The following is a 17,956-nucleotide window of genomic DNA, read 5'->3' on the forward strand; positions in this document are numbered from 1 at the left end:
CGCAGAGTAACGATATACGACGCACATACGTAGAGTCGTAACGTATTCTTCCGGGGACGTTCGAATCACGCGTTCTGATTTGCAATAGGTCCAATTTTCATGTGCGCACGCTCAGCTGCGAAATACTCGCACTCGATATTGATATTTACATTCGATCAGAATTTTCAATATATTGAAATTTAATGCAAATTGGTGAGCTAAGAGCAACTGAATGGCTTTTCCCACGTGCATCTCTAGTCGCATATGTATGAATTCATAGAAAATAGATTGTATTGAAATTAATAACCCCTTCCCGTTCTCCCTACAGCGACGACAATAAACTTCTGATTCGTCTATTGTGGACTTTATCCAAGCATTCCAAGCGATGTAAAGGTTCTATCGGTTCTATCAGGCTCGTTCGCACCAGTGTGTAGACTTCAAATTATTTTCTACCTCTCTTAATTTTTAGAATAAGATAGAAAGTTAAACAGAGTTTGAAATTAATTTCAATCAGCCTTAAGGCCGATCTCATCAATTCTGATTAAATTTAAGAATTGCGAAACTTAAAATTGATCATATTATTTTGTTCGCTCACAATCAATATATCATATACTATACCATACTATACATACAAGCTTTACGCGATTAGTACGCTGCAGCCAGCTGTGGCGTGCGTACTACTCGGCTCACGTATTTGGTGGAGTGTTTTTGAAACCTTCAGCAGGTTATCACGTCGTCGAGTGATGTTCTAGTCCAAACGTCGTCACCGAGAGGAAAACTGACAAGATGAGTGCAACGACGGAGAAGATGCAGGATCTTCCACCGAAGGGTGGCTACAATCCTATCCAAACGGAGAGGATGAAATTAAAGACAGTTCTCGGCGGTAAGGATCAACTGAGCGAGATTTTGCTAGCTGAAAAAGGTTAAAGAGCAAAGTTATGTAATAATATTGTCGTGAAACTTTGCAGCTAAGAGCACAATCGCACTTTTTCTGACCACCTCAATCGCCGGATTCTACGCCTACTATTTGAACTTTAAATTGGTTAGGCGACAGCAGATCGAGATGAGAAGCGCCCGCCTGGCTATATTGCCAACATTGTTGGCTGAGCGGGACAGAGCGTAAGGACACAAGCCACACATATTTTTAATTAATCTAATGCTTGTTTATACCAATGTAAATTCAGCTTATTCCATAATTTCTAACGATAGCATGAGCATTGGGACTCTAACGATAGTATTGATATCATTACATTAACATTGCATAGTTTTTTTTACCACGTATATCAAGGTTGAGAATTTATGTGTAAATATAAATAATTTTACATGTATCCAATACAAACTTTAACTATTTTTATGTTGTTCTATGTAAACAACGATACACAGATCATAGATGATTTAGATTTGATCAGAAATAGTAAACATATTGTTTTTTATTTTTAATATTGTACATTTTTATTTTGTCATTACTAAAATCGGATATATTTATAATTTTATAACTTGATTATGCTTTTCTGTATTGTCTAAATTATTTAATTTACATTGCTATTGTCTACATGAAAAAGATTTGTATAAACATAATGTAAACATAATGTAAACAATACATAATTTGTGTAGACATAATCTAGAAATTTATGGCACAATCCTAATATCTGTGCAATCATACTATAATGATCTATTGTCATTAAGGCTTACAAAATCTTGCTAAAAGTTTTATGTGACAAAAAGCATAATGACAACTCAGTGATATTAACGCTGTCATTAAGAGTTACAAATTGGACCTCTAATCTTGATTTAACTTTTTTTTTTTTTTTCATTCTTAGGAACGATTTCACAAACTGCTTGAACCAGCTATTTCACTGATAAGAAGAATTGTGTGATGACTTTTGTCGTAAAACTTATAATGACAAATGTTGTCATGAAAAAAAGGCAAAAAGCAATGAATTTTAATAGTCAAGCAATAGATTTCACATTATTTGTTTTACAACATACAGCATTTCAGTGTTAATACTTGTAGTTCAAAAATTACAAAATTTTAGGTGCTGAAATAAGAGCGACAAATCTATTGTTTTAAACTTTAATTGCATGTTTTAGAAACACACGTGAAATTATACCTATTTAAAATTGAAACTAGAAGTAGATTTAGATTTAAAAAAAAAGATAGTATGTTAACAGAATAAAGTTAATCTATATTGGTATAAAAGGGTATATAAATCTAAATCATGCTATATAAAATTTAGCAATTGTCTAAACAATCTCAATATTTTATGGAGCCTCTAATAACTTTCCTTGTATTTTTTGTATGCAGCGTCTTAAAACAAATGAGGCATAATCGAGATGCAGAAGCAAACTTGATGAAGAATGTTGAAGGATGGGAAGTCGGAACATATTACGGCGAACCAGTATTCTTCTTGGACGAGCCAAATCAGTGGAGAGAACCATTGTACTCTGAACATTTCGCACACGCTGATCCAGATTTAGTTCGCGAACGTACCGAACGTTATTTGTGGACATAGAGTGTCGTTAGCACTAGGCATTCAGGTTCTAGCCAGTTCTATGAACCATGATAAGACAAACAACTTGGAAAAGTAGTCTGAGGAATATAATTACGGTCATAATTGCTATGAATAACATTATGGAGCTATAGATTACAATAAAATTGTTACAATATAATATTTCTGATTGTTTTCTTTGCGATAGATTTTATTTCCTTAAGAATAAAATAATAACAGTAGTCTGGTATTTAAGTATTTTCTTTTTAAATGCAGGAAAGGTCAAACGTTTGCCATTTAAAATAACAAGTGCTCTCTTCAGTTTATAAAATGTCAGTGTATTTTTTAAAAAGTCATACATAAATAATATAAAAGATATATGTTTTATATACATATAATATAAAATACATGAAAGCTTTTCGCATTAAATATGTAGACACAATACGTTTGGAGTATCGCCTACAATCAATGTCACTTAATATTTTAAGATAACATCGAATGTACTACAATCATATATTTCTGTGTTATATTTGTTCTGTACTTATTCGTTCGTTACTATAAACTTCAATTTAAGCATTTATATACTTAACTACATACATATTTAATTTAAATACGTAAATACTTGAATTGAAGAAATTCAAATTGAAAAATTTAGTCGAATTAACCATTTTTTTCTTAATGTATATGAGCCATTGAGCTTTCTGCAAATCGCGGAATGCATAATTAAATTGATTAAATTATTATTTATTATTCCATTTTACGTTTATACAACTTGTGTTAATGTTGATATTTTATAGAAAAGAGCGGTATAAAAATCAGAGTTATAAATTTGTTAAAAATCTTGAAATCTTTATCGAGATGTAAATGAAATATCTTTATTCGTAAAAATGTAAATGATCTAAAGACCACAATATATTCTTTCAATTCGCGATATTCGATGGAAACGCAGCTTCAACGAACGGTCATCCGCGAAACGAAACGAACGTACTCAATTGACGCAGAATCGATAGAGGAGCGCGGTTTAAATTGGCCTCGCAGTTAAAGAGCCGCGGCCAATGGACGATCGGCGATCGATTCGCGCTCCCGGCAATCGCCAATCGGCGGCGGCCTGGCGCACACGTGGACGCGGGTAATGGCGGTTCGCGTATAGACGCGCGGCTCGCGCGGTGATGTCACGTGCGCGCAACACCGAGCATTACGCCTGATTACGCGGATTACGCCGGCTCCGCGATCTTCCGTGCACGAGTGGGGTCGAGGACAATGCGATTTCTGAAAACGTGGTCGCAACCGCGTCACACGCGTCACACGCCCGCGGCCGGGCCCGGCGTTGGAGCTGTCGTAGCGCGTGCGACATCGGAGCAGCTCCGCGTCGTCGCCGTTCCGTCATCGCCGCCGGCGGCGTCGGCAAAACAAGTGTCTGTATACAAGATGGCGGCGCCCGGGGTACTCAGTGTCGCGAGATCGCCAGGAAGCAGCAGCGTGCGTCGGCTGCCATGCAGCCGCAGCGGCGAGCGTGAAGTGAGCGGTGGGCTCGACTTCGAGAGAGCGTGGTAGACGTGTGCGCGCGCCCAACTACGCGGCAACGACGACCCTGCGACGAGCGACGACCCGCGACGATCCGCACGACCAGCGACGACCGAACTGACCGGTACGATACGGTGCGGTGCGGCGCGGTGCGGCGCGGCGTAGCGCGACACGGTGGAGCACGGTGGAGTACGGAGTGTAGTGCGGTGCGGTGCGGTGCGGAGCGGTGCAGGGCAGCGGCGCCGCTGCCTAGCCTATCCCGGGTAGAGCGGTATCGCAGCGAGCCGAGTGGCTGCGGTTAGCGGTGGCGGCGGCAACCGCAGCAACGACGACGCGGTAGCGGAAGCGTCACGAAAGATGCGGTCCGAGGAAAGAACGGAAGAAGCGACTCGATGCGTAGCGACTCTGATGGCCAGCGTCGGTAGTGGCTAGGGAGGCGGCAGGTAGCCCCCGAGAGCGGACTGGGACGTGGACGCGTAGGCAGCAGGTGGACGAACGCGAAGAGGAGCCCGAGCTAGGTGTGTGTGTGTGTGTGTGTGTGTGTGTGTGTGTCGTGCGGGCGCGCGTGCGTGTGTGGGCCTCGTCGGTGGGAGAGCGGGGCGGCGGAGGCGACAGCGGCGATCGGGAGTCGGCGGTCGACGGTCGGCGGCACGGCAACGGCCAGCAGCAGGCAAGCAGGCAGGCCAACCAACCAACCAACCAACCAACCAACCACCACCAACCAACCAACCAAGCGGTCCCCGGGCAGCAGCGTCACGACCGCTGCGACGAGGCTACGTCCTCGGCGGCGCCCGTCATCGTCACAGTTCCCGTTCGTCCGGCTGGGTGTGCGGAGATAGCGTGAGCCGTGAGGCGCAACGTTGTCGCGCGTCTATTAGTCGCTCTCCTCGTAGTCTCGCCATCGACGCCGACGGCGACGTTGCTACGGCGGCGAGCGAGAGAGCGCGGAGAGCGAGAGCGAGAGCGCGGAGAGCGAGACCGAGAGCGCGCGAGGGACGCGAGCTTTCTCGTGAAAGACTGGCGACATAACGATGGCGACGATATCGACGGCCACAGCGGCGGCGGGGACGACGACGACAACGTCAACGTCAACGTCAACGTCGACAGCGGCGACGGCGTCGAGCGCGACAGCGATGGCGACGGAGCCGAGAAAATCTTATCACGATCTGTGTCGCCTGTGCGCCTCCTTCGACGCCATTAGGATGCAGATATTCGGCCAGGAAGGCAGAAATCGTCAACTCGTCGACAAGATCCAGTTGTTCCTGCCGTTCAAGGTGAGTCTCCTCTTTGTTCGCGACCTTCTTTGCGACGCCGATGTTATCCTGTTTCTCGCCTTCGATCTATCTCTCTTTCTTTCTCTCTCTCGCTCTCTCTCCCCATTTCCTCTGTCTCGTTTCGTCTTCCGCGGCGTCCCTCATTTTTTCTCTCTCTTTCAATTTCGTTTACTTTCCTGAGTCACCTCCCTTGGTACTTCGTCGTGGCCTGCACGATTCGTCCTCGATCTCATTCTCTTGTTGAGAAAGAGAGACGGACAGAGGCAAAGAGGAAAGAAAGAAGGAGGGAGCGAGAGAACGAGTGAGAGAGATAGAGCGAGCGAGAGAGACGAGCAGATTCACGGACGACTCGTTCGGTGTCGACGGGGCGTTACTGGGTGAAGGTTTTCTTCCCGCCGTCGCGTCGTCGTCACCGTCGGCCATCGCGCTCGCCCGCCCGCTCGCGTCCGCCCGCTTGTCCATCCGCTCGCCCGCTCGCTCGCTCGCTCGCTCGCTCACCGAGCGGCGTCCTCGGTGACGAATTCCACCCGGTGGCCATCGCTTATCGAGGACATTGCAACGGCGGCGAGGTCGGCCCGACGACGCGAGGAGGGACGCTTCGTCGCGCGACGCACTGGCGACATTTTGTTTGCCGCTGCGGCACGCGTTCGACGCTCCTCCACGAGACACAGCCGCCGTCTCCAGGCGCGTTATCGTCTCGTCGGTCTCGTAGGTCTCGTCGACGCCTCGTAACGCCGTGTCTCGAATTTCCCTCTACACTTGGACATTTTCACCGTTACCGTCACTGTCACCCTCACATCATCCCCTCGCACCGTCGTCCTCTTGATTCGTCCTCCAATTAAAAGGGGTTTCAACGGGATTTACCGAAACCCACGCGTTATAGATCTCGATCGTATGTACACACGAGCACGCGGCATTTAATTCTTCAGCCGAAAGTAGGATAAAAACGTGTTTGCTTTTGTGCGAACACGTGCTCTTTCTTAAGATGCATTTCTATTGTTGTTTGAGAGAAAGAGAGAAGTACCATGTAAAGGCATTATTATTATTAACTTGTACCTTGCAAAACTGGAAAAAATATGCTTTTAGAATTTATGTAAAAGCATTTTTTAAACATAAAAAGTTTACATGTACTAAAAATATAGGAAACTTTATTTTTATCAATATCACTCTAAGGATTAAAACACACTATGTTTTTATTGAAGAATTTTTTAAATGGATGTTTGCTATTTGTAAAAGAGATTCAAAACATTTTATTATTATCTTATTAAAAATGAATAAAAATTACTAAATATTGGTAAACATTTACACGAATTAATAAAAAATAATAAAAGGGATATGTTTTTAAAATCTCAATGAAACTTTTTGTTTGTAATTGTAATTTGTTCTTTAGGGCTATTTTTTTATCATGCAATGCTATATTTGCAGCTATTTGTATCTGTATTTACAAACACATTTGTATTTACATACACATTTATAAACACAAACACATATACATTTGTTATTTTACAAAATTATGAATTATTACCAAAATCGTTATCTGTTTAATATTGAACTTAATTCTTAATCTTTTTGATATTTTCAATACTGCTAATTTCAATACTTTTAAATACTTATAAAATAACGTTAGTAAAAGGTAAAATTATGAATTAGATTTATCATGATTTATCAAGACATTAATTATTAAAGTAAAATGTAAATCTTAACACTCTTAATGAAAACGTCCAAATTGCTTTTAGGTGATGGAAGATGATTGTTTGCCAAAAGTCCTGTGTTATCGATGTATGTTCAACTTGGAAAATTTCTACGACTTCAGGACTGCGTGTATTAACGCAGCTGCTTGGTTGGAAAGAAACAGGCCGAAGGAAGGCGTAAGCCCAATGTTATAATATTTCTTCTTTGTAAATTTTTAAAGTTTATTAAGAAAATTGGATGAGCGAATCTAAGCAATGTGTTTCCAATTATTTTAAAAATTATCTTGTGGTCTAAAATTCTCTCTAGTTTAAAAATTATATTAAATGTATGTTTTATTGAAAAAATATATTTTAAAATATATTGTATAATCTAACAATTATTTATATAATTTGTATACTGTTTCAATGGAGAGAAAATGGGATTATATCTAATGTTTTTTAGGATTATAACTGATAACAATCGAGAAAAATTATTATTGACATTATAAATTACAAATTCATAATTTTGTGAAAAATACCAATTTGTTACGTATTACGTTATAGGCGAGCGATGACGATGCAAATGATAACGCGCAAATCAGTGAAGGACACACGGAGCTTCTTAATGGAAAGGAAAATATGCCAGTACTTATTCCAGAGGCACCCGTAGTCAATCCTAATGCAGCATTGGGTACACCGCCGAGATTAAATTCGGATGGTGAAGCGGATCCCGAGATCGAGGAGATTCTCGACACAAGCGAAGGTACGGATGAAGGTATGCTCGCGGCATTTTGATCTTTATTTTTATTTTACCCGATAACATAAGTAATTTATCGCTAACATGTTATTTTTCTTATACGAAGCTACAGTGATAGACGATTCGGAAGATCGACGATCGGAATATGAGATGGCATACGAGATGGACATGGAGACGAATCCTAGCGATTTCTTGGAAATGACCCCAATGGTAACCGAGGAGAATGAAGAAGAGTGCGATACGAACAACGCGAGTGCTGCGACTACTCAAGATACCACGGTCTTTCCACATACATCGCAGCAACACGAAGTCTACGTCTGTTCTCTATGTAACAAGGCATTTAGTTCCAAGGGTCATTTGTCACTGCACGCGAGGATTCACGTGGGCGAGGGTGATGTGATCGGCGAGAGAGTGATCACAGACGATCATACTTCGTACCAACGACCGTATCAATGTGATCTTTGTCATAAGTCGTATTCTACCGCCAAACATCGCTGGGGACATGTTTCTACGACACATCGGTAAATAAGTTTCAGTAACTATATTTTATACATAAATTACTTGCATATAAATTACACGATGTAACGATATCACTGTTACAATTCTTAACTGTTCTATTTAAGACAAATTGATCAAATACAAATTTATTTATTTATTTATGACGCTTAAAGTAACATTGTTAAAGAGAGAATTGATCTAAAAATCTAATTATTCTATTACAAACTTATCCCTAAAAATGTCAATCTTGAAAATTATATAATTCTGAAATTTGATTCATAATATAAATAATTTATAATAATATTACTATGTCTTATTATTTTAATAACTTAATTTGGAGATGTAAAAAATACTTTAATTAATCTTGTCAAACATTTATCTTTTTACCTCAGGGGACATCCTGCAGTAACGTGTGCATACTGTTCTCGTATATACTCGACGCGATATAATCTTGATGAGCATATAAAATCGCGACACGCTGGTCTACCGCCACCCCCAGAGTTATCTGTTCCTCTTTCCCGCACGGAAACTCGTTATCAGTGCCAAACGTGTCCAATGGTGTACACGGATCTGGCGGATTTCAATGCGCATCGTCAGATATGCGTCCAGGAACAACGTACAGACTTGTTGGGACAAACTGAGGCACAGAACAATAAAATTTTTGCCGACACGTCTGACATCTCGAGCGTAGATTCGGATGACGAGAACAAAGACTTTAGGAGCGCTGAGGCTAAATTGGCGAAAAATCCACAGTTAACTATATTGAAACAAGCGCTAACTAAAGGAGACAATTTAAAACGGAATTTCGACGATGATGGTTCAACTTCCAGCGGCAAGCCGAAAAAAATAGTTAAGTCAGGTAAAATTTAATTATTAAAGTAACAATAGAACGAAAGAGTGTCATGTATAGAATTAAAGTCACCTAATTTTGAATGTATCGTTACTTAGAAGAGGATGAGACGAATCCTCAGAAAAGGTGGTATTGTGAAGCTTGTCCACAAAGTTTTACATCGGTGGACAGTTTGAAGGAACACGAGCTCAGGCACGACGCCGAAAAGCCGTTTATTTGCATACTCTGCAACAAAGATTTCGCTTTGAAATCTTCATTAGTTAGACACATTACAATGTCACATGGCGTTGATCCTACTCCTATCATTGACAGTGATAAGTGTCTAAAAACGACAGTAATGTCTCAGAATTGGAACGATCGAGTGGACGTCAGTGTCTATGAACAAAGTGAAATAAAAGAACCACCAGAGCTCTCGTCATCATCTGAGGTAAAAATAAATTTTTATATATTTTTTATTCTTTATTACATCAGAGAGACATACATTATTACGATATGTTTATTATGTTAAACAGATAAATTTGGAGAATGATGACAAAGATTATAAGAACCACGAGAATATAGAAATTGAAACGGTATTCGTATGTGAGACTTGTAAGAGAGACTTTAATGACCGAGCATCATTATGGCTACACATACGAGCGATGCATAAAGAATATGCTGCATTTACCTGTGGAGTATGTTTAAAGATGTGCTTTAATAATACGCAACTTCAAAATCATGTCTTCATGTATCACGGAAGGTCTAAACTCTTAATATCGGAACAAAGAAGGTATAGCTACTTACATTCTATATTGTCTATTTTTTAAATAGTTTTAATAAATTCATATATTATAAATTATATTTTTTGTTTTCTTCCTAAATAAGCTAATTTTATTTTTAAATTAGTTTTATTGTGATGAAATACACAAGTATGCATTTTTTAAAAATATAATAAATACAATACTAATGTATATATACATTTGTAACTATGAATGCAGGTACAGTTGTACGATATGCGGTAGACAACATGACTCGAGAAAAAAACTAATTACTCATGTCTCGATACATAATATCGACCCTGCCTATGATCCTGCAAGTTTTGTACAATTAAATAGTAATTATTATAATGAAAACTTGAATGGCAACGAGGGAAATGAACAAGTATTAGATTTTGATGGGGAAGATGGTGAGAAGGTCGATTGTTATATTTGTTACAAATCTTTCCCGACTGAGGATCATCTAATACGGCATCAGAGAAATGCTCATAAGGTAATACTAAAAACACATTTCTAATAAAAGTTACAGATATCCCTTTATTTATGATAGGATTACGAATAATAAAATAATTATTTTACATAATATTTTATTTATATGAAATATGTATGTGGTATTTGATTTATGATCAATTTACGAGACTAGTCATAAATTGATCATAAATCAAATATTACATATATATTTTATATAAATAATTATTTTATTACTAAAAAACGATTATAAACTTTTTATTTAAGAAGTGACAAAATTTTTTTTTCAAGATCATAGTTTTTAACACAATATTTTAAATATTAATTGTACAAAATTAATATTTAATTTGGGTCACTGGTTATAGAGTGTTAATCAGCTTCGTTATAATCTACTAATTAAATTTTAACTATTCGTAAGTCTTTGTAAATACAGGGATATCAATACATGCAATGTTATAAGTAACAAATTTTCATAAATTTTATTTTCTTTGCAGTCTGATCAGATAGTTTCATTAGGAGACGGCACGGGTAATGGAAATACTCTGAGCGTTAATGGTAATGGTAATAGGGCTCAGTATCATTTATTTTTTGTTTGCGAAGTATGTGGCAGTTCACACTCGAGCAAATGGGAGCGCTGGTTGCATATCAACGATACGCATAACAACGAATCTTCTATCAAAGTAAGTTTGAAAAACGACAGAAAAACAATTGACTGCCTTATTTTGCACGTTAATCTAATTTTGTGTCATTATTCCAGTGCGATTGGGAGAGTTGTGGAAAGATATTTGCGACAAAGTCGCTACGTAACGAACATCTCCAGCATCATGCGGTGCAAGGACCCTCGCCAAATACCTGCGAGATATGCGGAAAATTATGGCCTACCCGCGTCGATTATTGGAAACACGTGATGGGCGTGCACGCGGATACAGTGCCTCTCATTTGTGGCGTTTGTCTGAAAGTATTTTCCGATGTTATGCAATTAAGCGCACACGTGAAGGCGAAGCATTGGCCGTTAACTAGTGGGGACTTTTGTTGTGATATTTGCGGTAGACCATACTCCAATAAATCAAAAATGTCTCGGCATAGAAAGATCCACGGCTTGGAAGCGGCGACGGCGGCGGCCATGGACGTTACATGCGATAACAGTAGTTTCAATGAAACGACCAATGAATCGGTGAAGCCTGAACACAGCAATGGCGCTTCGGAATTAGAATTAAATTGCGAGCAGTGCCCCGAGCTTAGCTTCACAACACTAGACAGTTTATGTAATCATCGACGGATAGCGCACAATCTTTTCCCATGCGACTTGTGTAACAAGTGCTACGGAAGAACGTCACACTTATGGAAGCATGTGAATAGGGTTCACAAAGGACACGCGGACGTGACTTGTCCTTACTGCTCAAAGACGAGCGCGTCGAGGGATCATCTGGCAGCGCATATCGCCAAAATTCATAGGTTTATGCCCGCTATGGGTAAGGACACTCAAAACTGCGTCACTTCCAAGTCTTTGAGTGTAGAGGACGGTGTCTTGCATTACTGTGAGAAATGTAACAAGGGATTCCATAAGCGCTACCTGCTCCGTCGACACATGAAAGGCTGTCAAAACTATCGTAAGGATCCGGGTGCGTTGTTGACTCGTTGCCGAGCCTGCGAGAGGATATTCAAGGATCGTGCGAGTTTGCAGAAGCACATTGAGAATCATCACAGCACGTATACTTGCCATTTGTGTAACGAGACGATTACTTCCAAGCTGGGCATTATGACGCACAATCGCGTCAATCATATGGATCATCCAGATCTGACGTGCGATCATCCGAGCTGTAAGAAACTCTTCCGCACCAAAGAAGATCTGGAAGCTCATCGCAAGGAACACAAGTATCATAGCAACCCGAACGTTTGTGACTTTTGCGGTGACACCGTGGAAAACAAACTGAAACTGAAGATGCATGTACTGTCATTGCATCGAAACGAGATCGGTGTATCCTGCGGCGTCTGTCTCATTCCTATGAAGGACCCCAAAGATTTGAAGAAACATGTTGAAGCGGAACATAGCAGCGTTCTTTCCAATCCAAACACATGTCAGGTGTGTGGCAAACAATACGCGTCCAAGTGGAAGGCATTCGATCACACGAAAAAGTGTCACGGCAAAGTTTTTATCACGTGCAAACAGTGCTTAGCGGTTTTTACCAACGAGAACGATATACGCGATCACTATGAGCATGTCCATAACGTTCCAAAGGACCAATTGGCCATTTTCGAATATAGAATGGATATTGGTGTGAAGAGGGAGGGTTACGAGACTCCCGATATTATTGTGAAGGAGGAACCGGATGATTTGGAGTTTGACGAGGAACTGTGCGATGAGAGTTCGAACGACTCTCGCAAACGTAGAAGATCGCCGAATGATACGTACGACTGCGAGATGTGTCCCGAGATCTTCCTCAATTCGGACACTCTCGCCAAGCATTATCAGAACGTCCATAACACTGATCCCGTCCGTATGTTCAAGAAATTCAAAAAGGATAATGGCGACAGCAAGCGCAAAATGAGAAACAGAAACAATTTTGAGTGCAAGAATTGCAAAAAGCAATTCTCTACCAAGACCCTATTCTGGAATCATATCAATGCATGTTCGCGGCGAAATTCGATAGGTAGATTTGACATGCCGAATAATGTTCCAACGTCAATTCTGGAGTCTCATCTAAAGAACAATAATCAAATACCACGAGAAGAATCGGTACCGCTGACGAACGAATCCAATTTGAACATTCCCGATTTCAATTTATTCGAAGACATTAATTTACAGTTGTCAGCTCAAAAACCTGTGCCGAATCTTATGCCATTGTCGCAAATGAAGACGACGGGTAATAGCAAGTGTTCGAGAAAAGACTCGCGCAAGGTTTACGATGAATCGACCAATACCGAATGCACGTGCGAGGTCTGCGGTAAACCGTGGCCTGCCAAGAAACATTTGTGGCAACACCTAATTCGATTTCATCGCGCCGAAGCCGCCGTTACGTGTGGTGTATGCTTAAAGCTGTGTAAATCTTATCAAGATCTGGCCGATCACCTGAAGGCCGAGCACGCCCCTGTTTTGTCGCCAGAGGGTAACAACTTCACTTGCAAGACATGCGGTAGATATCATAACGCGAGAAGCAAATTGCTGTTGCATATGAGCATCCACATCGGGAATTTCCGGTGTCAGAAATGCCAGCAAGGTTTTGCGAGTGAGGAGAAACTCACCGAGCACACGACAAGCTGCAATGGCAAATCAGAGTTTGAGGATAACGCGGTGGCGGACGAAGATAACGCAAAGAACGACAACGACGAAAAGGGCAGTTTAATTGCCGACGAGACGTCGGTCATCGAGGAAGCAGAGGAAGCGGATTTCGATTCGGAAGGCGAAAGGAGTAGGGATATTCACGATGAAGACAATTCGGAAAATAGCGAAGAAGACAATTCGGATAATAGCGATGATTCAGACAGCGATAGCAACAGTAGTTCGAGTGAAGATGAAAACGAGAACGAAGAGGGAGAAGAAGAAGAGGAGGAGGAAGATGAAAATGAAAACGAAAATGAGTCTGATACGAGAACCACTAGTAGAGCGAGCGGCGACAGTGTATCGTGTAATTCCGAGAGCGATGATGAATCGGATATGGATGAAACGGAAGTGAATGCAACGGAAAAGAAAACGATACAATTGACCGATATTGGTAGATTCAGGATATGCAGTGATGGTATTCAAGAGAACATGTCGATGGAGAATGCCAAGGACCAGAAAACCGAGCTTACCGTAGCGACGGCTGCAGAACAGACTAAACAAAATAATTTTAATGATTTTATGACTCCCAGCGCACCTGTAAACAAATTTGAGACGTTTCATCTCGAGGAATCTGCTAAAGCTGCGACGAGCGATGTAGACTTATCTGACGATAATGAAGATGATGATAACGAGGACGATGATGAGGAAAATAATGAGAATGAAGAAGAGGAGGAAGATGGTGAAGAAGGCGGTGAGGATGAGGATGAAGGTGAGGCTGAGTCTGAAAGTGAGAATGAGGACGAGGATGAGAATGAGGGTGAAGCTGAGGCTGAGGCTGAGGCTGAGAGTGAGGGTGAGGGTGAGGCCGAGGCCGAGGCCGAGACCGAGGCTGCAGCTGAAGGAGAGGGTGAAGAGGAAGAAGAGGAGGAGGAGGAAGAGGAGGAGGACGATGAAGACGACGATGACGGACCACCTGTGTTGAGTCCAATAATGCCTTTGTTACCAGAAAACGAATCTGAGGAGCACAGCGGTACGGATCGCACGAGGCACAAGCTCAGCCCAATGGTTTCGCTGAGTATGGCTAAAGATCTGGAGGAGTGTGAAATAACCGAGATACCAAATGATGTGGAGAACATGAATGCAGCAAACTTCTTTGCAGCTAATAACAATGATCTGCCCGTAACATGGGACGAGAACTTGGACGATAACGGAATCGACAATGGTGATTGCAATTCGGACATTGGAGACAGAGATGTAGAGAAAAATGAGGACTACAGTAAGGAGTATGACAAAATGGAAGTGAATGAGGGCGAAGATTTTGAGGATTCCGCGGATGAGAACATAGTGGACAATTGTAGGGAAGGTGATGGAGATAATCAAGTGCATGAGATGCATAATCTGGATGGAACTGTGTTAATGGTGACTAATGACGCGGATGGTAATCAGATTTTGATAGAACAAAACGTGCTAGATATCGATAACGAGGATTCTAATGTCGAAGCGACGCAATATATTTACCCAGAGAACACTTACGAAATCACGGAGGAAGATTACGCGACGCGAAACGAAACCGATGTCATGCAGACGGATGAGATGCAAGTTGGTATGTCGTACGTTCAAGATGCATCGGAGAACGAGGATAATAGTATGGAAGGTGTTGTCGAAAGAGAACAGCAGTGACATGCAGAAACGATAGGACACGAGTGCCAAAACGTGAACGGAAATCTAGGATAAAATAAATCTGTAATAAAGTGTAAGATAATTAATATGACTTGAAACTGTGCGAAAAAAGAAACAACATATGTACCTTGAAAAACGAAACAATATTGTATAGTAGAGTAAGCTTGTAGCTTTATAGCTTTGGAGGATTTTTGATAGACTGCGTAAAAGAGAAAGAGAGAAGGAGGAAGGGAGGGGGTGGGGGGGTTACGATTTACAACGGAAAACATTTTGTTTTCAATGATCTGCCAGGGGCTTTGCACTCACGATTTACGCAAGCTTCCGACTAATCGTTTTCGAAGAGTAATACAATTTTGAATGATTATGCATTGTACTGTATATATAAGGCGTTATTTAGATTATTGTGAAAGCTACAATTTACAGTATCTTTTTTAGTTTTCGATATTTAAAGGATATTCAAAGGATATAGATGATTTTGGTTACGAAAAGTACCGTTTGTTTATATCAATAACACTTTTTTGACAATAATACGCTCCGACTATTTCCACCCTATTCACGCGAAATGCCATCCGCTAGACAATAGGTCACGAATTTATGAACTTAATGATAATTTAGTGCTGTCGTTAAAACAATGCCTAACAATGCAGGATCAAAATCTACAAACTACGTTACAATCAAATTTCTTTTTATCAAATCGTAAGTAACTTTTCTCAATAACGTTAATCATTCAAAGACACGCAGAAAGTACGAAGCCAAGCTGATTGTTACAAAATAAAAAAAAAATGACACGAAATGAACGTCTAAATACGGTGGATAAATTACTATAATTTTAATGCTAATTATTTCTATGTGGTCACGCGCTTGCCCAATTTTTCCAATTAAAATTTTGCAAATCAACTTTCTGTGTTTTTCTGTGTGAATTTGTTCTATTAATGAATGACGACAGAACTTTACTAAAAGTTGAGCTATTGAATTAGATATGCGTAAAAAAAGTCGGATATATTATGGCAAAAATAATAGATACTATCTACGTTTTGTGTCAAGACAGATTTAGCGTCCTCTCATTTAGGATTCTTTTTTTCTTAGCGTAGCGAAGAAGAAGCGATAATCGAGCACACTCGCTATATTTTTTATGGAAGTAAAGAAAGAAATAAAGGAGTTAATGTGAATAATAGCTTTAAATGATCAATCTGTACAGTTACAGTAATGCGAGCGTGTTTGTACGTGAGCGATTGTATGCGTGTGTTTATCGAACGATAGAGACGTGACTGAAGACTTATATAATTAAAGAAAGAAAGCGTACCTCGATTATAAATATACATTAACAATTAGTTGAGATTAATGCGATGAATTGCTTTGTATTATAATTTAACCGTCTTGCAGATTTTCTTAATCGTTCAGTCGAATTTTCACAGTTAAAAGTTTGAATAGCAACGGAAAAAAGAATCGTATTTAAATTGCGATTCTTCTTTTAATCTCGCAGTTTTTTATGGGCGCGTAGTGATGAGAAATTAGATGCAAAAAAAAGTTGATTTTTAGAGTTAACCGACGTTTATCTTTATCGATTTCTAACATATCAGCGATCTCTTTTTTTCCTTATTATTTATTATATTCATTCCAAAGTAACTTTTAAGATATATTAGGCTCTTTACGAACAATAACCACTGATTTGCCATGCGTATTATGCGATTGTATGCGAACGATCTACTTGATATTGCAGAGAGGGAGGGGGGGGGGATGGGGAGTTAAAATTGAAATGTTGACGGTCATTTAGAAAAATATTTAAATATCGTGCATATGAAAATTCATAATATCCTTAAATATTATGATTTTAAAAAGTACGTGTGTATTATACATATATGGTAAATGCACGCACGTACATGTATACATACAGGGTGTCCCAAAAAGCTCGCATTCCCTCTTAAGAGTCGATTCTTTGGAACAATCTAAGAATCCGTTCTTAAGAGGGAAAAGCTTTTTGGGACATCCTATATATACATATGTTAATTTAAAATCGATAATATTTATAGATATACGTATGTTCCAGTATTGTTCCCACATTGTTTAAAATCGTATCCCTTTTTTTATATAACAGTTGCTAATATTTACCGGTTAGTGCCACTAAATGCGACTATTGCGCTGCATTCTAAGTTTATAGAATGATTGTAAGAATAAAGTACATTCATAACTTATGTATGAATGTGTGTTATTTACATATTCAGATGAATCGTGTATGAATTTGCCTTACACACCATGCATGAGACTTGTTCGATTTGAAAGAATTTCTAATCATAAAAATCGAAATTTAACAAGATGGAAATGGAATTTTAACACGTTTTAAACAACATCAACGAATATTCATTTCCAAAACTTTCCTTTGCTCTGCACGAATGGAGCGTGAATCATATGTATTGCGTAATACAAACATGCGAGGACATCCATATGTGTATAATTTATCACAAATTATCATTCTCTATATTTGTTCACAATTCACAGATTACAATAATTATTCTCCATGTGTTTTTGCAGAATGAATTTCTTACTTCACCTTTTCTGGTCGTATCCTGTCCCATAAAAGCATACGCAATTAGTAACTGTATATTGAAAATCCGATATAAAAATCGCATATATAATTCCTATTATTGTTTTACTTGTAAATATAATAGAATTAATTGTTCTCCAGCGAAAATTAACAGAAAACAATTTACGTGAATACATTCAAACAAATTTAAAAGATATTAAAGCAAATT

The 17,956-nt window shown here is 39.8% G+C and overlaps 2 protein-coding genes across 7 annotated transcripts; both read left to right on the forward strand.

Moving 5' to 3' along the window:
• Nucleotides 1–103: 103 nt before the first annotated feature.
• Nucleotides 104–2,651, forward strand: LOC105197703 (NADH dehydrogenase [ubiquinone] 1 alpha subcomplex subunit 13). Its single transcript, XM_011164194.3, has 3 exons — nt 104–862; nt 948–1,098; nt 2,285–2,651. The coding sequence occupies exons 1-3, from the start codon at nt 766–768 to the stop codon at nt 2,490–2,492; spliced, it is 456 nt and encodes a 151-aa protein (XP_011162496.1). The 5' UTR covers nt 104–765; the 3' UTR covers nt 2,493–2,651.
• Nucleotides 2,652–4,563: 1,912 nt separating this feature from the next.
• Nucleotides 4,564–17,722, forward strand: LOC105197702 (zinc finger protein Xfin). 6 transcript variants are annotated; one of them, XM_011164191.3, is made up of 10 exons: nt 4,564–5,266; nt 7,003–7,134; nt 7,501–7,711; nt 7,800–8,214; nt 8,584–9,050; nt 9,140–9,468; nt 9,554–9,810; nt 10,019–10,289; nt 10,759–10,944; nt 11,022–17,722. In XM_011164191.3, exons 1-10 carry the CDS (start codon nt 5,024–5,026, stop codon nt 15,204–15,206), a joined length of 6,696 nt encoding a protein of 2,231 aa, XP_011162493.1. In that variant the 5' UTR covers nt 4,564–5,023; the 3' UTR covers nt 15,207–17,722. The 6 variants fall into 6 exon arrangements, with proteins under 6 accessions (XP_011162493.1, XP_039310170.1, XP_011162494.1 ...); XM_039454236.1 differs by having other exon boundaries at nt 9,143–9,468; XM_011164192.3 differs by having other exon boundaries at nt 7,806–8,214.
• Nucleotides 17,723–17,956: the final 234 nt, after the last annotated feature.

This window comes from Solenopsis invicta, chromosome 10 (assembly GCF_016802725.1).
Source record: "Solenopsis invicta isolate M01_SB chromosome 10, UNIL_Sinv_3.0, whole genome shotgun sequence".
Taxonomy (NCBI): Eukaryota; Metazoa; Arthropoda; class Insecta; order Hymenoptera; family Formicidae; genus Solenopsis; species Solenopsis invicta.

Excerpts from the sequence above, each read along its gene's own strand:
- LOC105197703 (XM_011164194.3), top strand. The coding sequence starts at position 766 with ATGAGTGCAACGACGGAGAAGATGCAGGATCTTCCACCGAAGGGTGGC. Across the intron at positions 863-947 it reads ATTAAAGACAGTTCTCGGCG|CTAAGAGCACAATCGCACTT; the intron begins GTAAGGATCAAC and ends GAAACTTTGCAG. Across the intron at positions 1,099-2,284 it reads TTGGCTGAGCGGGACAGAGC|CGTCTTAAAACAAATGAGGC; the intron begins GTAAGGACACAA and ends TTTTGTATGCAG.
- LOC105197702 (XM_011164191.3), top strand. The coding sequence starts at position 5,024 with ATGGCGACGATATCGACGGCCACAGCGGCGGCGGGGACGACGACGACA. Across the intron at positions 5,267-7,002 it reads AGTTGTTCCTGCCGTTCAAG|GTGATGGAAGATGATTGTTT; the intron begins GTGAGTCTCCTC and ends AATTGCTTTTAG. Across the intron at positions 9,051-9,139 it reads GAAAAAAATAGTTAAGTCAG|AAGAGGATGAGACGAATCCT; the intron begins GTAAAATTTAAT and ends ATCGTTACTTAG.